The sequence below is a fragment of the Centruroides sculpturatus genome, unplaced genomic scaffold (genome assembly GCF_000671375.1).
Source record: "Centruroides sculpturatus isolate CEXI.00-Female unplaced genomic scaffold, Cexi_2.0 scaffold474, whole genome shotgun sequence".
In the NCBI taxonomy this organism is placed as follows: Eukaryota; Metazoa; Arthropoda; class Arachnida; order Scorpiones; family Buthidae; genus Centruroides; species Centruroides sculpturatus.
The window spans coordinates 532,489-553,817 of record NW_019384646.1 but is presented as its reverse complement, the minus strand read 5'-3'; the positions used below and the strand labels follow the sequence as shown (position 1 = coordinate 553,817).

The 21,329-nt window shown below is 28.5% G+C and overlaps 3 protein-coding genes across 3 annotated transcripts in view; 1 reads left to right on the top strand and 2 right to left on the bottom strand.

Annotated features, from left to right (window-relative positions):
• Positions 1-411: 411 nt before the first annotated feature.
• On the bottom strand, positions 412-7,699 carry LOC111626192 (cell cycle checkpoint protein RAD17-like). The gene is made up of 4 exons (XM_023369501.1): positions 7,533-7,699; positions 4,347-4,538; positions 1,091-1,174; positions 412-941 (listed from the first exon to the last, which is right to left on the bottom strand). The coding sequence occupies exons 1-4, from the start codon at positions 7,533-7,535 to the stop codon at positions 741-743; spliced, it is 480 nt and encodes a 159-aa protein (XP_023225269.1). The 5' UTR covers positions 7,536-7,699; the 3' UTR covers positions 412-740.
• A 988-nt stretch (positions 7,700-8,687) lies between these two features.
• Positions 8,688-14,604, top strand: LOC111626194 (transmembrane protein 53-like). Its single transcript, XM_023369504.1, has 3 exons — positions 8,688-9,045; positions 14,098-14,311; positions 14,385-14,604. Exons 1-3 carry the CDS (start codon positions 8,864-8,866, stop codon positions 14,481-14,483), a joined length of 495 nt encoding a protein of 164 aa, XP_023225272.1. The 5' UTR covers positions 8,688-8,863; the 3' UTR covers positions 14,484-14,604.
• A 1,531-nt stretch (positions 14,605-16,135) lies between these two features.
• The window catches only part of LOC111626191 (sodium-coupled neutral amino acid transporter 9-like), a 42,263-nt gene continuing 37,069 nt past the window's right edge, over positions 16,136-21,329 (bottom strand). Inside the window, exons 17-20 of the mRNA XM_023369500.1 lie at positions 19,656-19,745; positions 19,417-19,580; positions 16,943-17,111; positions 16,136-16,867 (exon numbers count right to left, since the gene is read on the bottom strand). Coding sequence (XP_023225268.1) covers positions 16,696-16,867; positions 16,943-17,111; positions 19,417-19,580; positions 19,656-19,745 — 595 coding nt within the window. The 3' untranslated portion in view covers positions 16,136-16,695. The remainder of the gene's footprint in view (positions 16,868-16,942; positions 17,112-19,416; positions 19,581-19,655; positions 19,746-21,329) is intronic.

The window sequence follows — 21,329 nt, the reverse complement described above, 5'->3', positions numbered from 1 at the left end:
TAGCTTATTAGCATTGTAAATTTTGATATTAATATTAATAGTATATAAAAATTTATCGTCTTGGAAATTCCCTGGAGTGTTATAAAAGAATCTAAAAATATAAAACCTCACGTACAATGCTAACATATAATTAATTCAATGACTAAACAAAACTTCTTAGTAAATATTTCTTAGGATTCCCTTCTATAAGTATTAATTTTGTTTATATAATATTTTCTAACTAGATTTATTCATGCATAAAAATATAAATTTTTAGTTTAAAACAGAATCTGTAGAGTTATATAGCTACTTATATTTTAAACATGTAACAAATATAAGAAAAAACAAAACAAACTAAGATTGATTTTTTTCCTGTTTAAGGTAATGTAAGCAAAAAGTCACTTTTGTGACTTTTTGCTTACATTACTTGCTATATATTGCTTATATTACTAAAAAGTGCAAGACTTTTGTTATCCCATAGGATTGAAACATGGTCCTGAATGTTTCAATCAATTGTAAAAATGTGGATTCCTATTCTGATATATATGCTAATGTACAAAATAGTGTAAATAAAGAAACAAAACCAAGTTAGAATGATTTTCACAGATACAAGTGCTATTCTGTTGTGTGTCATTATACAAAGATGTGTCTATATCTTTTGACCGTTGCATAACAAAAAAATTTGAAGTTTCAATGTTAGTGGTAAAAATAAATTTTTTGTTGGGATGTGTTGTACTTCTTAATTTCATGATTCATTTGTGTTAATTCATTGTTTTCTTTATAACCAAATTCAATATATTATCAGAAATATTTACTATACCAAAATCTAACAAAGTTTGAGATGAAGAATGAGGTATATGAGACCATTCTACTAAATCAAGTTGCATTTCTTTGGCAAGAACTTTCATTGTAGCAGTTTTCCCAGCTCCAGCTGGTCCTGTGAGTAATAAGATTGGTGAAATCTGTCAAGATAAACAAATATTATTTTAAAATATAAAAATTTTTCCATTAAAACAATATTTATGCAGCAAATATTGTCATGCTGAAAAGAGTATTTAAGGTGTTGTTCAAGTTAAATTTGTTTCAGCTTACATAGAGATTTTTTACTTACATTTTTATTCAAAATTTGATCAAAATAATTTTTCAACCATTCTTCAACCTGTGCAACCTTCTTTTTATTTACAGCAAGAGTATCCTTTAAAAATAATAAATCATCATCAATTCACTAAAGTTTCAAGCATTAATAAGTATGTAGTCTCAATTTTTGAAATATCAATTGGATATAAAAATAATTTTTTATATCCAATTGATTATAAGAAAATTTCAATAATATTCTGATAATCAATTGGATGTTAACCCATGTAATATGAAAAAATACCCTTAAAACTTTCATTCATAATTATAAACAATTATTTGAATAGTGTGCTTTAAAGTAATTTTTAATAATTGGGCTGCAATTTTAAAAATATTGTACACCTATAAATTACTATTCTTATCTATTTGTCTGTCTGTCCTTCCTTAATCTTGAAAATGGAGTTATATGGAAAATTTAGGGGCATGAGACCTCAATTAACTATATCCAATATACTTCCAATCCAAACCAGAAGTCACATTATTTCAATCTGAAAATTTTCCCCTAAAAGGAGTTAGATAGATGACCGATACTACTCTATTGCTAGCAGGAAAAGTATGATGTACAGGGGCAAGATACTACTAATTTGAGGTGGAGAGCATATATTTTAAAATGAAATAAATTAAAAACATGATTAAAAATTAAAGCCCAGCATTATGACAATGTCACAATAAATAGTCGATCATTTTATTTAAATAATAATAGCTAAGTGATTTTATCATCAACAAATTTTCTACCAAGTTATTGATATATAATTTCAATAATTTTCTGATAATCAATTGGATTTTAAAAATATAGAAATGGCAAAAGATATTGTTTCTTTGTTGTTATATTTATGTTATAGTATGTTTGTATATAATTTTTATTTTTGATAATATAACTTAAAAAAATTTTTTTTTTAGTTAAATAAATTTATAGTTAATAATATTTAAAAGAATTAGAAAAAAAATAAATTTTTTTCTAATTCTTTTAAATATGTGATATTTGTTAATATTTGTTACTGGGAGAAGAGGCATTATTTGTCATTATGACATGGCCATTTCTTTTAATAAAAAGTAAGTAATATGGTATATTACATTATTATTTTTCAACAATAATTTGTTTAAAATTTACTAATTATTACTTGATTACTGAATAAACAATAAATAATGTAATAATGTATAAACAAACATTCATTTATTTGAGGCAATAAATCATTATTTAAATATCAAAATTTAAATTACAATAAATAGATTAATTGCATTTAACAATATATCTCCAACTATAATCTCCTAAAATAAAACATAAATTTAAAAATTAACTTTAATTGTAGTCTAGTTAAGATGAATTATTTTTAAAGCAATTATTTTATACAAATGTTTTATTCTATATTGGTCTAGTAAGACATTACTAGACATTATCAAGGTACCCACTGTCAGGAAAAATTGTTTAGAAATTTGACTAGTTAGTTGTGGAAAATATTAATCAATTAAGAAAAATTATTTAATATATTTATTATTTTTTAACTTTAACTATTGTATTTTTTATACCTTATAAAAGGCAACACTGTGTTGAGTGCATTGAATTTTTAAAACTGATTATTTGGGACAAAAATATTCTTTACAGTATAAGATGCACTTGGCTTATAGGACATATTCTAATTTTCAGATAAATTTTAGGTACAAAAAAGTCCATCTTATAAGATAAAAAAATACAATAGTTTATAGTGTTTGCCTATTCTTTTCATATTAAACTAATTTGCAATGGAATCAATTCATTTAAACTAGGTAGCCCAATGACTCAATTAATGTTACCTCACTTAAAATTTAAAAAATTTTTTAAAAAGCAAGCAAATTTATAAAACAAAAATTAATGAAATTACTAAAAAAATTAAAATAAATTAAAATTTGATTATATTTTGTGTGAAACAACACAAACAATTTCTATAATTATGCGCAAAAGAAAACAGTGTCGCAATTAATTGAAGAAATGTAATTTCTTCAAATAATTGTACAGGTTCAAAAAGTACAGGCAAAATTAAATAAATAAAAATAATAAATAATAATTTAAAATAATTATAAAAATTAAAACTAAAATTAATAAAATAATTAGAACTCTGGTCTTTACACCAAAACTAAAATTAAATTAAATATCAATACTAATTAAAATCAAATCAATTGAAAATTAAAATGTTTTTGAAAACCACTTAAAAGTTATTTTGAAATTTTCAAATTGTAAATCAAATTAATTTTTTATATAAGCCATCTTAAACTAAAGTATAATTCAATTTTCATCTAAAAATGTTATTCCCTCATAATCAGAATCATTTCATTTTTATACAGTTATTAAATGTAAAATTCTTCAAAAAAATTTTAAGGCTGTGACTATGGAGAAGTGACCGTATTTTGTTGTTGATGTTTTATTTCATTTTAATTTTTACAAATGGAAATGTCATGTAAATAACAAAAGATTTCCACCTCTGATTAACAGTATAACCCAGATGCATAAAATGTAATATATAAAAATACAAGTGTAAATCGAAAATTAAAAAAACATAAAAAAAGTATTGATGAGATAACAATAGGACAAGAATATTAAACACTAAGAATTAAAGTATTCATTTACAAACACATTTAAAACAACTAAAATCTTCATGTGGTAAATTTTCAAAATCGATCATATTATGAGAGATGTAATAAAAGTATGATCTTTGAGAAATTCTTAGTCTATAAAAGGGAGTAAACACGCATGATGTATTATGAAAGTTTCATTCAGAAATTCTTAATTGTAGCCAATCCGACTCTACATTTCCATTAAAATATTTATGGAAGTGCAAATGGTCGAAGTATTTGATGTAATCTTTAAATATCAGAAGACCCAGTCTGGATCTGGCAATTTTTGGATGATAAGTACAGGGAAGATTGCAGAGTAAATTTAACATTAAATATTGTCAAGTTCTTTCATGATTTTATTTAAAAGAGAGCAGACAGCCATGGCCCGAATGTCAAGTTTCATCTATTTAATCAATTTTTGTTTCACATTTAATGGTATAAACAAATAAAAATTAATTTTCTTTAAAAATTTTATGTTGAATAGCTGAACAGTCAAATAAAATAATTTCACAGATTACAGGTAAGAAGCCTTGAGAAGATTAAATAAACTTTGATCACTTTATGTAATTTTTAATTATTTGAATTAAAAAAAATTTATTTTTAACAATTTATAAAATGTTAATGTATTAAAAATTTTTCATTACCTTTGAAGTGGGAGCATATTTTTCAACCCATGATTTAATTTCATTCTTTACAAATGTTCCTTTCTGAAATAATTTATTTCTATCACATGTGGATTTTTGCTGTAATTTTCTTTTCCTGTTAACTGTAGGTTTTTCAGATTCAATATGAAAGTCATCATTATCAAATGAAGAAGTTAACCATGATTCATTACTCTAAAAAATAAAAATCAGTTATTATGACTTATTTATTAACAAAATATTAAAACCATTTAAACAAAGTAGAAGATTTAAACAAATATAAAATAAAAATATATGTAAACATGATTATTGAATCAAGCTTTCTAATTAGCATAAATTAAAATTTCACACTATAGTTTGAATCTCTTTAATCCTTTGGACCTTTCTAATTGTAGAACTGCAGAAACGACCTTTAAGACTTAAAGAAATCACCTTTGTAAACATATGCTTATATGCTTATTCCATATATATATATTGCAAGCAGTGCTATCAAAGGTAGAACCAAGCTAAAACACAAAACAATACAACCATTAATGCTTCTAAACAAAATTTTTATTGTTTTATTACACGTCATCACACACGTCTATAGTGACTTGCCAGAAACTCGAGAAGCTTGGTTGGGAAGTTTTGATGCATCCATCTTATAGTCCAAACCTGGCAACAAGCAATTACCATCTTTTTTTTTTTTATCATTGCAAAACTTCCTTAGTGATAAGAAATTGGCATCAAGAGAAGTTTGTGAAAATTGCTTAGTCAATAGAAACCAGGGCTTCTATGAGCCATTATGAAGTTACCTTTAAAATGGCAACAAATTATAAACAAAATGGTGCATATTTGACCCAAGTCAGACAATCCAAACCATGTTAAATAAAGTCTTGAAATAAACATAAAAATAATGGATTTCTTTTTCCCCAACCCAATATATAATATAAAGTTGAAAACCAAATTAACATTTGTATCTGTAGAAGTCAACAAAGTCTTCATGGTCATCAGTGTTTTCAAAGTGTGCAGTTCATCAGGTATTTGTACATCAGAGACAGAGGAGTCCAAGAAAGTGAATTTTCTATATTTGAATCTTGTATGCATTTGTAGCTAGAATTATTTTAAGATGACCAAGACAAAACCTTTCTCACTTGTTTCTAGCTGTTTATAGACGAGTACGAATGTTTTCAGCCTTCTTCAGGTACACTGTACCAGAAGAACAGTGTACCTGAAAAAGGCCTATTAAGAAGGCCGAAAATGTTTGTACTCGTCTATAAACGGCTAGAAACAAGTGAGAAAGGTTTTGTCTTGGTCATTTGAATCTTCATATGTTACTACAACTTTCTTCAACAATTGTTACAATGTAACTTGCTTCTGGTACTTTGGCTTATCTTTTTCTTTGAATCAAACAGATATAACAAATCTACAAACTAGTGGCAGCAGATTTAAAATATGCCAGATCACAGATTCAATCTGTATATGCATCATTTAGACATTGCTACAATAATGATATAATGCTTCTGTATTATCTGTATTCATAATCAGATCAAGAGTCTGAAAGGTTAATCAATAACATTAACATAAAATGAATGATAACTATTTAACTTTGGTTCTAAAGACAATACCTTTTTAAAAGTTTTAAACCAAAAATTCAAATCTTGTTCTTGCTTTTAACACACTACATTCCTTATTTCTTACCTTTTGCACACTTCACACTTCTCATTTGAAATTGTAATCCACTTTGGCTGTGTCATTCCATAAGCTACATTACTGCTCCCAAAATGACAAAGTGTCATATGACGCAGTGAGAGAGAGTCAAATAGAGCAGTACTAAAATTAGTTATAATAATTATCATGAATATCATCATTGAAAGTGCTTAAATGTTTCACAGTTTTAATTTCCATTAGTTTAATTTTTTAAGGTGTTATTTTTGTCAATAATTTTTTCTAAAATAGTGTGTAAGATTGCAGATGTGAATGATGATGTTGGGACCTTAACAGAAATATTGAGCATGTCCATAGGAGGAAAATAGTGAAAGAAATCATACCTCTAAATATAACCCTGAGCAAAATTCCCTATAGCCCTCAAAATTAAGTCTAAAACCTACTTTCATGCTGCATGCTCCACTAAGCTTATTGCACGTTTAACAGACAGTACAGTAATCAGACATTCTAATAATACTTATTGGAAAAGAATAAAGAAAGATCAGTACTTTTCCATCAACTGGGCGCCATTCAATTTTCAATCCAGTTTTAGAAAAAACAATGTTTAATTTCACATTTGTTACAGATAAACCTTATAAACATGTGTATAAACATATTCATTGTAATATTAAACATGTTTATTAAACATATTCGATTTCGCTATAAATAGTAGTAAAAATGACTGGTGCCCAGTTAACAGAAAAGTACCGAAAAGTCCAACATACAACCCTTTGCAAGATATATGCCTTCAAACATGAACCCACCAATGGCAATTCCGGTCGCATCTTGTTGCAAGAAAGTTGTCATAGGCATAGTGATCAGTGCCTATAAGAAATAATAAATGCATTAACTTCTACTGACTAAAAACATTTTGGTTAATCTTTACCTATGTGCACTGTCATGGTGACGGTCCTGACTGTTTGTGCTCCCGACAGACTCCTCCCACAGGGGAGCCGCCAGCAGGCTGCCAATTGTTTAACATCACTAGTTATTGATTCATAGTAGTTCTTGAACACACGTATCAATTCAAGTCCATCAAGAGCACAAACAGTCACAACCACCATCATGATGGTGCACATAGGTAAAGATTGACCAACAGTTTTTTCCTGCACCAATACTACTGCCTATTCTCTACATTCCGTGTCGTCAAGGCTTGCCATCGCTTGCCTCGAATAATGCTCTGTATATAGTCGTGTGCTTCAGTGCTTGCACCTCAGCACCCAGGTGGGGGTGAGCGCCACACTCCCTAAAACTAGATATCATCAAGTACTCCATGAACAGTCAAGTGGACTACTTGAAGCCGGCATAGTTGCACGGGTTAAATAGTTAAATGTGGTCTTAGTGGATCATGCGGACAGTGATTTTGGAGGGCCATAGCTCACGAAGGGTCACATTTAGAGGTATGGTTCCTTTCACTTTTTTTCTCTGTTAAGGTCTCGATCAATCAATCACATCTGCGATTGTACCAAATAGTGTGAGCTGCGACTTTATTTTCTAAATTACCATTTTCTCTAAATTTCTTGATAATGGTTCCAAGATGAAATCAGATGTTAATAAATATATATTTCAGTGAAATCTTCACAGGTCTCAATGTTTTATTGCTTTAGTTTGCATTATTCTAATTCAACTTTCGAAATTTAACACAGACGAAGTTTCAAATTCGATAACGATCATAGCGCTCCCTATAGAAAATTTCACGATAAAAATTACCAAATAATTATTTCCGCTAATTATGAAAATAGAAATTATAAGGAATATAATTATTGTAATACATTTAAAAACATTTAAAATATAAGAAAAGTAATAATAAATTATTTATTAAAACTGTTGCGATTGTGTTTTAATGAATAAATGATGAACGAGAAAGGATCGAAAGAGTAAAAAAAAAACAGGGTTAAACTACAATAAGATGTCATGAATTAATATTAACTTATTATTATAAAACTGTTTGGAATCTCAGCCAGCTTAAATTTATGTTACAAAAATTGTATATAAGAAACAAAAGTAATTATTAAAAAAATAACAATAACGGAATCACAAATATTCAATATTTTAATGATTAAAAATACTTAAGTACTTTTTTTATGATTGAAATGCTATATTTCAATTACAAATGTATTTAAGAACGATTTTAACTAAATATTAATATAGATTTATTTTTTTAGTTCTTAACCCTTCGCACTGTGGTCATTTGGGATCTTTTCTTTTAAACTCTTTCCGCACTGTGAGCACAAAGAGAGCCTCATTTAGCAAGCGTATTATGAGTTCGGTTAGGTCCACAATAGGGCGGCCAGATGGTGAGAGACGAGAGCCGACATATCGGATCAACCCCCGAAGAATTCACGGGATTTTTCGACCGTCCGGATTTGATCCTGGGTCCCCTAAAGCGGTAGGCTGCCACCTCAACCGCTCGGTCATCCGGCTGTAAAAGGACATTTGGGGGCGGCCGGATGCCGAGCGGTCAAGGTGGCAGCCTACCGCTCTGGGGGACCCGGGTTCGAAACCGAACGGGTCGAAAAATCCTCAGGAATTTTTCGGGGGGTGGTCCGTTCGGATATGTCGGGCCCCGTCCTTCACCACCCGGCAGCCTCATTATGGGTTCGGCCAGAACCCATAATGGCTTGCAAAAAGAGGCTTTCTTAAACAAATGTAAAATTAAAGGGCGGAAAGAGTTTAAAAAAAACTACCGATATAAAATTATTACATATGTACAGTACGATCATTTTTAGTTCATTTCGAAAGTGTTTGATGACATTTGGTTCCTTTACAAAAAACGTTTGACGATTGAAAATATCTGGCAACACTTATAAAATGAATAAAATGTCAAAAGAAAGATGGAGGATAATTTTGAGTATGATATTCGGTTTTCCAGCAATGCTTGCTTGTCTAGCGACGAAGTACTGAGAGGAAAGTATGATATTATCCTTCGAGAAGAACCGGTTATCGTATTGCTCGGTTGGGGAGGATGTAAAGAGCATCATCTTTCCAAATACAGCACTATTTATGGAAAACATGGGTGAGAAGTAATTTATTTTTTATTATAAGGGAATAATTTAATAAATAATTTCTCATAAGGTAACATTCTTGTGTTCATCAATGCTATTTATGAAAATACGTTTATCACCGTGGCGAGCCGTCATTGGAAGCGGTGGAAGTGCCGTATCCCTTGTATTTAAAAAAAAAAAAAAATACATATTGCGCGATTATTTTCATATTAGAACGTACTTTGAATTAATTAAAATTAATATTTTATTATAACCACATTATGTATCTTATTACAAATTCCTATACTACGTGTGAAAAAATGATAAGATCACTATTGTATATTCAAATGTCAATGGCGGAATGGAAGCGTTGTATTGTCAAAAACCGGGTCATCTTCCAAACAGCCAGATTATACGCTTGCACTTTACAGAGCATCAACCTCACCTGGTTTAGCTAGTGGAAGCTACACATACAGTGCTTCCAATGATTCTATCCAGGACTGGTTCTGGGCTGTTAGCCGCCTGCCTTCTAGATATTTGGCTGCCCTCACCCCATTATGTGAATCACGAGTAGCTTTATAACTTAACCCAACCGATAGAAATTTACTGGTATGTTTTTATGATAGTTCTGTATAGTTGACAGGAGTTAAAAAAATCCATTAAAATATTTGATATTTTTATTCCGCTCTCTCATCTTATATTACTTACGGATTTCAAAGTTAAACCAGTGATATTACAATTTCGTATGTCACATCTATAAGGGAATGCAGAAAAAAATGTGTACAATTCTTGTACAATGTTAAAAAATTAACTGTTACTTTGGTAGCATCATTTACAACTAAATTTAATGAATGAGAGAGATGCATGAGGCACAGAAAAAGCTCTACAATTTATTTTCCTTAAATTTATGATTTATGTATCCGTTGTCATAAAAATTTTCTTTCCATTTCTTTCCCAAGATTACAGATAATCAAGTACAAAGTAACCAGTTTTGACTTATTTCTACTTAAGTAGTTAAATAATTAAGAGATTAGGGAATTAGGGACATAAATGAAACCCTGCCGAAAGAGCCAGAATTTTACTTAAAAGCTTAACCAAACCAATCTCTACTAGAGTGGGAACTGATTTCTTCGTAATATTAGACATAATAAAGACAAAATTTTTCCAGTTCAATGAGAGTGACCAAAAAGTTGTAAATTTTGGAAATTTTCATGAACACCTGGTCCACCATATGTAGATTTTTACAGCTATGGTGAGAAACATTTAAAATCTACAACAACTCTGTCGCGTCCTTTGAGGTATATTAGTGATGCGACAAAAGAGGTATTTGACATTGACTGGTATTGGCACCCTGGGGATTTGGCAGTCTGCGTGTATGCACGCACTGCAACCATCTCTGATTCCATCCATTAGTCACTCATAGAGAGCTATTTGACTAAGTGGATTGTTTTAAAATTTAAAAAGTAAAGAATATTTTATGTTATTTTTATGTACATTTCTTTACAAAGCTATATTTAATTATATTTCTTTAAAAGTATATTCATACAATTGAAGAATATTTTGTACCAGGTATGTATTGTACATCCACCACACATTTTATTTCATCAAGTAAGTTTTTATTATTTTATTTTTAATTGTAGCCCTTATATTGTGGCTAGCAATTTGGAATGTAATTGTGATATTAAAAATACATTTAGAGAAGTCTGCAGTTTTTTCTAGCTTATTGAACAAATGATATGAATAGACCCTAGACCAGGCATGGCCAACATACGGCCTGTCTAATGAACTTATGTGGCCCGCGATCAATTTTTCAATATTGGCTACTGAAGTCCGAGTAGCTCAATGAAAAATAACTCACTGTTCATTTAGAGTTAACCCTCCATTACTACAAATCTCACAAGTACAGCATAGAATGTTGATAAAGCATCATAATGTGAAAAAATGTATCTATAATCTCTATCTATAATTTAGTCTCTATGGGGTGACACCACAATGAGATCTCGCACCACCTCAAAACCTTACTAGGGCAGCCTCTGGTTTGGCCCATCAAAAAAGTTTTCTTTCCAATTCGGCCTGGGAGCAAAAACTGTTGGCCACCCCTGCCCTAGACCATAACTGATTGCCCCTGGAAATCGGCTTCTTACAGAAACACAGCTTCCTTATCATCAAATGTCATGGCACACCACTGGTTTATCAGTAGTTAAATCTATGCCACATGATTACATGAATGTGTGTGTGAGGGAGCTAAAACAACTAAAATATTTAACCAGTTTGAAATTAGAGTAAAATTATAAATCTGAATGAAGCAGTAAATCATACTCATAGGAGTAAAAAAGTTAAAGGAACTGATGATCTGACCCTTTGTGAGATTTAACCTCTTCAAAATCATCCTATCTAAATACTTTTAAATTTTACCCCATTTTGTGGCTTGTCAAAATTCCAGATAAACTATTTCCCTCCCCAGAAATCAGCCTATCTCAGGAAGGGTCATATGTTCCTTTCCATGCTTATAGGTGTAAAAAAGTCAAAGAAACCATCAGTTTCTTTGAGTTTTTTATACCTATAAGCATGGTCTACAGCTCTGAGTAGGTCCCAACTGTCTCATTTGGAGTTTGAATTGAACCCACCTACTTAATTCAGAGCTGCAATTGTACATAATTCTGAAATGAGATCTTTTGAGATCTCTTGTGATACTGAATATGTAGGATAAAAAATTATACAAATGAAATAATAGCAAGGATTAAAAGTTATCATAGATTACTGAATTATTTCAAATAAGATGCATAACTCATTTCAACGTGAAGAAAACTCAATGGAGTCAATTAAAGAGATTTTTCCAAAGTTTTTCTTTTTTTAAGATATAAATTTCTAAAATTAGTTTCCTTTCTAGTTGACATGTGTGACTTGAATATAAAATTATGTATTTTATGATAAATCAATCCTGAATATAATAATTGGCTATTTGTGAGTACTGGTGTGTAATAGTTATCATTGTTTAATATGTAAACTGGTTTGTTTATATCATGAATATTTTATCGTTTTGTTTAAATAATGAATTGAGTGCAAATGGTGAATAGAAAAAATTATTTTCTCTATGTTAAATTTTGCTATGGATATAGTTAACCTATAAAAATTTTATAGATTTATATCATGAAATGCCAAAAATTTGACCTATAGTTTTTTTAATTGATATTTTCCATTACCAGAAGGATAATTTTTGATATAGTTACAATTTTTTCTTAATTTTAGGAAGCATTTTTTAAATTTTTTTCTAAAGAACAATGCTCTTTTCCAATTGATTTCATTTATTATTTTTGCAAACAATATTGTAGTCTAATCTCAAAATTTATATAAAAAAAACTCTTATCAAGTATGCCAAATTTGTTATATGTATTTATTTGATCAGTAAGAAAAAAAATGTTAGTTTATCAATAGTTTTATCAAACAAATTCAATAATAGAATATTGAATTATAGCTACAGTAAGAATAAATGTCAACTGAATTATAAAATTAAATTCACTTTAGAAAATGATTTTACATAAATGTTTCAATGAAATAGTCTTTTATCAGTTTTAATGTTATAGTATTGAAAATTTATTTATAAACTTAAAAAATACATAAATTTTTTTGAAAAATTGTTTACTATATAATATATTATCTTGATAGTTGGAATACTTCAAAAAATTACAATGAATCAGTTTTGTCTAATCTCACTCAACTGTTTGTAAGAGTTTGAAAATCTAGCAATGAGTTGTATAGCTTTCTTGGTTGTTATGAGATTTTATTTACAAAATAATTCCTATATGATTAATCATCATAAATAAAATTGTATATGGTGCCATCTGTTATGAGATTTTCTTATATAAAACTTTTGTATTATTAATCATTATAAACTGTTTTGCCATTTTATAATAGTTAATTTAAGCATAATATTCAGGGTAGCTTAATGATGAGTTTCATAAAAAAAATTGTAAATGCTAATGAGTAAAATGTTAAGTCTGATCGCTCTTGAGATATGACATGACATCCCTGTATCTCCCCACACCCTTGACCTTTAATCATTAAAATTTAACTGCACTAATATCCCTTAAACACAAGCTACTATGTCAAAACTCATTTCTTAATATTATCCCATCCTGAGATATTAAACACACATAATCATTTTATAACAGGCTTGGTAATATTTTTCTTTGTTGACTGTTGCAAGTGACCTGACAGTGACATAGACCAACTGAATAGATCATTGCTAATTTACAGTTATATTTTTATAAAATACAATTGTTCAATAATTTTATACAAAATCTGATGTATTCATATTCTTCTTACTAAATTCTGGAGATCATTTACAGTGGCCAAATTGAATTTAATATTATTTTATTTGAATGTCATCTGTAAGAGGGAACTTGGCAAACTGTTCCATAACTACAGCAACAAAGCTCAATTCTATTTAAAGTGCTTTAAATAATACATTGAGTTAAGAAATGTTGAGTTTTTTTATTTTGTTGGCAATGTAAATGGGATAAATATCACTTCAGGATACTCTTATCTGGCCATTTAAGTGAGATGGCCAGTGGCCACCAAGGTGGAGTTTGATTTATAATGAAACCCATGCTGTTTTACAGGGGAATTTTGGAGCTAGTCACATCAGCAAGGTCTTACTATATGTATTTAGTGGCATAATCTTTTCTTTCAGTTTAGAAAATATCAATAAAATTATTATAAAACTATATTTTAAATAAACATCAAATTACAGAATTTACTAAATTACTTTTAAAGAAATAAATTTCATATTTTAAATTTTAAAAATTGATGACCAGATGACTAATGCAAAAGTCCTGGATTTGATCCTAGGCCCCACTGTTCTGGGGACCAGGGATCAAATCCAGGCAAGCAACTTTTCAGGAATTTTTCATGGATGATATGTTCAGTCCCTAATCATCTTGCCACCCATTGTAGATAAACCCAGTGCTTACTGGATAGAGTTAAAATCATGATGTATTTTTAGTTTTTAAGATTTGTAATTTTGCAATCACATGACTGCTGCTTTGTAGTTTGTAAAATATATTTTTCTTAATTTATTACAGTTGTACTACTTTGATGTACATTGCACCATTGGAAATGCTGATTTCAATAAATTCTAGAAAAATGTTGGCATCTAATGCAATAAAACTTGTTAATCTATTAGAAGATATGGATCTGATTGAAAAACCATTATTCTTTCATTGTTTTAGTAATGGAGGAGCTTTAATGTATGATCTTATGAGAGAAACACTGTTAAAAAGGGATGAAGTTTACAATGTAAGTATTTATCTTGTAATGAAGTATTTCAAAATTAGTTTTTGTTACTTATAAATAAATTTATTTATTTTAGATTAGAGGTTGTATCTTTGACAGTAGTCCAGCAGAATTTGGATTGTCATATATTTTCAAAATGTTATCAATCATATTTCCAATTGAAACTTTTAGATAATATATTCGATCTGTTTTAATATTTTTATATTTGTATGCGGCCTTTCTTTATAATCGTTTTATAAATTGTTTAGTTGATAGGAAAGACCATTTAAAAGCACTCAGTCCATGGCACGGTTTGATACAAGAGCCAAATATTTCTCCACAGTTGTTCCTCTTTTCTAAAGAAGACAATGTATGTGATTACAGAAGTATACAGAAATTTATAGAGTTTCGAAAGAGTAAAGAAGTCAAAGTAGATTTTTATATGTGGAATCATACTTCTCATGTTTCACATTTTAATTTGTATCCAGATCAATATGAAAGAGTAATATTAGATTTTATTGCAANACGGGAACAATTGTCATTTTCTGTAATGTGATTTAGTTGTTTGATTTTAAAGCTAGATTACACAATTAAAATAATTCAATGTAATATTTATCATATATTTCTGTAGTTACATTGTCTGATTCAGACAATTTAATTTATTTTTCATCAAAATACTAATCTGTGATATAAATTATTGCACTCTGAACTGTGATATTTATTCAAAATATTTATCGACCATTTTAAGATTATATTGTATCGTCTAATTGCACAATGTGATATGCAATAAAATTTTCTGCTTTTTTAAAATTTTAATTTATGATTAATATTTATGAAAGATAACATCCATATTTAAACATTTCAGTTAAATCTTTATTTCAAAACAGAAACAGGCTAAGTGAGTATATTGGTGCTGATACTTGTCAGAACTATGTAAATTTCATAAATTGGTTACACAAAATTATATTAAATTTAAAAAATGATAATTAGAAATCATTTTGAAATAATTGATTTTAATTTTTTCTAAAGTTAATTGTAAGCATATGTAAACAAATTCATAACAAATTCTTGTACTGTGCCAATACTAACAGTAATACAAACAGACAATCATTGTTCTATGCACTTAATGATATACATGATAAGCTTGTTTAAGAGGGGATTTTTCAACTGATGTGAACCTAATGTAAGGTTATTGTATTTGCATCAAGCATGTCTGTATCACTATTTAAAGGAGAACTTTCAAAATATTTTGAGGTTTTCAAACTAAATGATGTATTTCATTTATACAATTAACAAAATGAAAGCATTCTGTTAATTGTATAAATAAAATACATCATTGTATGATAATTGAAAATTGTCGTAGGCCAAATAATGGGTTGAAATTATAATTTAGTATTTATTTATATTGAAATTATTATAATTGTTTTTAATACAAATTTAACTTGATAGAATATTGATTAATAATACAAACCATAAAAAAAAAACATTTTGAATTTGCCCAGTCTTAATATAACTTTATAATCATATTTACTCATTCATAAATCATATATCTTGCATTTAAAGTATTCAAAATTATGTGATAACTTTGTAAATAATTTTTCATAAAATGACTAAATGTAATTGATCTGTTCTCTATACAAACTAATTTTACACTTTGAACATTATTATTTATGTACAGTACATAATGATTCACTTTTCACACAAAATATGCACACAATTTATTATTACTTGATGTTTTCAAATTTTTTCATTTTTAGAAAATAGTCTGGCACAAAATACATTTATGGTCATATTTTACAAATTAATTTAAAAATTCCAACTGCTAGAAAAATATTTACTTATTGCCACTTTTTTAATCTATTAAAATGTTGACAGAATACTTCATTCACTGTTTTTTTTTAGTTATAAAGCAAAATTGATTAATACAACTGAGGATGGGATTTTATTCCCTATGAAAAATGAACTGAATTGGAATATTTTGACTATAGGAAAGTAAGAAATCCTTATTGCCTGTTCAGTTTTTTTTTTCTTCTTTTCTTTCTTTCTTCCCATATTAAGTAAATATTAATACTACAAAGTGTTATGCTTGTTACTTCATAATGTAAAGCAAATTAGTTTTTTTCAGTAACTGATACTTAAACATATAAAAATTTTAAATTTATTTTTTTCTTCAAAATTTAAAATCTTAATACATATTCATAAAAAATTGACAAAGACATAACAGTATTAATAATAAATAATAATCCTATTGTAGCAGCTTTATGTAGGAGGAAAAAACTTAAAAGTATGGATATCTAATTTTAAACGTGTCACTTTTGTACTAAATTTCAAATATGGAATATCCATCAGCTGTAAAACTGAAATCATGATCTTAAGAAGCAGTTGTCTAATTATTCAATATTCACATTCTAAGTTTTTACTATAAATTGCCCTAAGAAATTTCCTACACCTAATATGATGATGATACAATGTATGATAATTATTCCAGGAGTAAGTAAATTTTTGAGTTTCATTGCTTTCATATATGTCAAACATGGTAATGCAAATATGTAAGCTAATCCAGCAAAGGCACCTGTAAATCTAAGTTTTTAAAAAAATATTTTATTAGTAAAAAATATTGACAAAATAATAATTATTCTAAAAAAATAAATTTACCTGATAATAGTTCCTACCCTTGGAAAAAATACAGCAAAGAGGATGCAAACTGTTACAATACAGATGTTCAACATGAGAATGTGTTTGAAACTGAAATAGAAGGAATCAGAAATAATTTTATTTAAATTAAATTTAAAATAGAATTTTTCTAGTTTTATTCTATATAATTTCAATTAACTTTGCTTCAAAAATTAAGGCGTATGGATTTTTTAAAATTAAATCAGTATAACTTTTCTTTGGTAATTAAAATCTTTAATGTTTATAAAAATAAACTAATATTAAAGTTTATTTATGAATATAGTGGTCCTGCTTTTCTGATCTAATTGATGTAAAATAAATTTTCCAGGAATCAAATTCTAATTTCCATAAACTCAATGTTATGAAACTATATTTCACGAATCCCAGTTTAACTATAAAAAAGTTTTTGCTGTCTCAGTATAGTATTATAGATTTAGAAGTTTATCTAAATTATATTATTGTATACAGTCGACCCCCCCTTCAACACGGTAGATACGTTCCGGTTTTTATGAATCCATTTTCTACGAGTCCAGCCAATCACAGCCCAGCATGTAAGCAGTTTACAGACTACGGCTGTTTGAAAGGTTACCTCCATAAAATTAATTGATTCTAGACTAATTTGACTCAACATCTCCAAAATACATATAATTTTTTGGAAATAATCCGTATAAACTATGCTATAAACAAAAAATTGTAGGATTACTTACCGAGCGTGCACCGTTCCACTACACCATTGCTTAAGCTTGTTTTCGTCGTGGAGCTTGTCATCAAATGGCGCTTGCGTTCTTCCCGATAAATTTTTTTTTTTGCAAAAAATTTGCTGAACTTTGGAGACATCGTTAATATAAATATAACTTTTATGGACGTTAAATAATAAATGGTTTCTAGTAGGTCCGCTGTTTGTTTAAGCTCAACGGTTTGTACAATATCTGCTATTGGTCTAGATTTGACTGATCCTGTCGCAACACGAGTCGGCTATGACGTTTTACCGAATTATAGGAGTTTTTTTAGTGTGTTTGTACAAATACTGTTGCAATTTTTTTGCCGTGATATAGGAATCCGAACTATAGGAACTCGTGTTATGGAGGGTCAACTGTATATACATATATATACAGTAGACCCCCCTATAAAACGGGTTCCTATAATTACGATTCCTATAAGACAGCAAAAAAATTGCAACGGTATCCGTAAAAAACTCCCATAATTACGTAAAACGTCATCGGGTAGCCGAACTACCTTCTGCACTGTCAAGCGCCACGCTACGGAGAGATTACTATCGTCTGTACAGTATTATATATAAATTATGTACTGTACATATAATTATATATTAATTATATATAAGGACCTTGAATAAGTTCTCGCTGTTTTCCAACAGATGGCGTTACCAGAACCACGTGTGTTTANCCAAGTAATGGGTTGAAATTATAATTTAGTATTTATTTATATTGAAATTATTATAATTGTTTTTAATACAAATTTAACTTGATAGAATATTGATTAATAATACAAACCATAAAAAAAAAACATTTTGAATTTGCCCAGTCTTAATATAACTTTATAATCATATTTACTCATTCATAAATCATATATCTTGCATTTAAAGTATTCAAAATTATGTGATAACTTTGTAAATAATTTTTCATAAAATGACTAAATGTAATTGATCTGTTCTCTATACAAACTAATTTTACACTTTGAACATTATTATTTATGTACAGTACATAATGATTCACTTTTCACACAAAATATGCACACAATTTATTATTACTTGATGTTTTCAAATTTTTTCATTTTTAGAAAATAGTCTGGCACAAAATACATTTATGGTCATATTTTACAAATTAATTTAAAAATTCCAACTGCTAGAAAAATATTTACTTATTGCCACTTTTTTAATCTATTAAAATGTTGACAGAATACTTCATTCACTGTTTTTTTTTAGTTATAAAGCAAAATTGATTAATACAACTGAGGATGGGATTTTATTCCCTATGAAAAATGAACTGAATTGGAATATTTTGACTATAGGAAAGTAAGAAATCCTTATTGCCTGTTCAGTTTTTTTTTTCTTCTTTTCTTTCTTTCTTCCCATATTAAGTAAATATTAATACTACAAAGTGTTATGCTTGTTACTTCATAATGTAAAGCAAATTAGTTTTTTTCAGTAACTGATACTTAAACATATAAAAATTTTAAATTTATTTTTTTCTTCAAAATTTAAAATCTTAATACATATTCATAAAAAATTGACAAAGACATAACAGTATTAATAATAAATAATAATCCTATTGTAGCAGCTTTATGTAGGAGGAAAAAACTTAAAAGTATGGATATCTAATTTTAAACGTGTCACTTTTGTACTAAATTTCAAATATGGAATATCCATCAGCTGTAAAACTGAAATCATGATCTTAAGAAGCAGTTGTCTAATTATTCAATATTCACATTCTAAGTTTTTACTATAAATTGCCCTAAGAAATTTCCTACACCTAATATGATGATGATACAATGTATGATAATTATTCCAGGAGTAAGTAAATTTTTGAGTTTCATTGCTTTCATATATGTCAAACATGGTAATGCAAATATGTAAGCTAATCCAGCAAAGGCACCTGTAAATCTAAGTTTTTAAAAAAATATTTTATTAGTAAAAAATATTGACAAAATAATAATTATTCTAAAAAAATAAATTTACCTGATAATAGTTCCTACCCTTGGAAAAAATACAGCAAAGAGGATGCAAACTGTTACAATACAGATGTTCAACATGAGAATGTGTTTGAAACTGAAATAGAAGGAATCAGAAATAATTTTATTTAAATTAAATTTAAAATAGAATTTTTCTAGTTTTATTCTATATAATTTCAATTAACTTTGCTTCAAAAATTAAGGCGTATGGATTTTTTAAAATTAAATCAGTATAACTTTTCTTTGGTAATTAAAATCTTTAATGTTTATAAAAATAAACTAATATTAAAGTTTATTTATGAATATAGTGGTCCTGCTTTTCTGATCTAATTGATGTAAAATAAATTTTCCAGGAATCAAATTCTAATTTCCATAAACTCAATGTTATGAAACTATATTTCACGAATCCCAGTTTAACTATAAAAAAGTTTTTGCTGTCTCAGTATAGTATTATAGATTTAGAAGTTTATCTAAATTATATTATTGTATACAGTCGACCCCCCCTTCAACACGGTAGATACGTTCCGGTTTTTATGAATCCATTTTCTACGAGTCCAGCCAATCACAGCCCAGCATGTAAGCAGTTTACAGACTACGGCTGTTTGAAAGGTTACCTCCATAAAATTAATTGATTCTAGACTAATTTGACTCAACATCTCCAAAATACATATAATTTTTTGGAAATAATCCGTATAAACTATGCTATAAACAAAAAATTGTAGGATTACTTACCGAGCGTGCACCGTTCCACTACGCCATTGCTTAAGCTTGTTTTCGTCGTGGAGCTTGTCATCAAATGGCGCTTGCGTTCTTCCCGATAAATTTTTTTTTTTGCAAAAAATTTGCTGAACTTTGGAGACATCGTTAATATAAATATAACTTTTATGGACGTTAAATAATAAATGGTTTCTAGTAGGTCCGCTGTTTGTTTAAGCTCAACGGTTTGTACAATATCTGCTATTGGTCTAGATTTGACTGATCCTGTCGCAACACGAGTCGGCTATGACGTTTTACCGAATTATAGGAGTTTTTTTAGTGTGTTTGTACAAATACTGTTGCAATTTTTTTGCCGTGATATAGGAATCCGAACTATAGGAACTCGTGTTATGGAGGGTCAACTGTATATACATATATATACAGTAGACCCCCCTATAAAACGGGTTCCTATAATTACGATTCCTATAAGACAGCAAAAAAATTGCAACGGTATCCGTAAAAAACTCCCATAATTACGTAAAACGTCATCGGGTAGCCGAACTACCTTCTGCACTGTCAAGCGCCACGCTACGGAGAGATTACTATCGTCTGTACAGTATTATATATAAATTATGTACTGTACATATAATTATATATTAATTATATATAAGGACCTTGAATAAGTTCTCGCTGTTTTCCAACAGATGGCGTTACCAGAACCACGTGTGTTTATTTTTAGATGGTGACGCATCTGTAAGGAAGTACAATAAGTGACCTTGAAATTCAGTATATGTCATTTCACCAAAGTGTAAACAACTTATTTTTTCATTGTGTTAAACATGTCTAGTTTCGTGCCAAAAAAAGAGTATTTGCGGGGAATTTTATTGCACTATTTTATTCAAAAAAAATCTGCAGCAGAAGCACACAGAATTCTTGTTGAGACTTACGGCGACCATGCTCTGTCGGAAACAACATGCAGAGATTG

Coding starts and splice junctions, on each gene's coding strand:
- LOC111626192 (XM_023369501.1), bottom strand. Junction 1,175..4,346: donor AATATGCTCCCACTTCAAAG/GTAATGAAAAAT, acceptor TTATTTTTAAAG/GATACTCTTGCTGTAAATAA. Junction 942..1,090: donor ATCAAATTTTGAATAAAAAT/GTAAGTAAAAAA, acceptor TTATCTTGACAG/ATTTCACCAATCTTATTACT.
- LOC111626194 (XM_023369504.1), top strand. CDS start 8,864: ATGGAGGATAATTTTGAGTATGATATTCGGTTTTCCAGCAATGCTTGC. Junction 9,046..14,097: donor ACTATTTATGGAAAACATGG/GTGAGAAGTAAT, acceptor AATTTATTACAG/TTGTACTACTTTGATGTACA. Junction 14,312..14,384: donor AAAGGGATGAAGTTTACAAT/GTAAGTATTTAT, acceptor TATTTATTTTAG/ATTAGAGGTTGTATCTTTGA.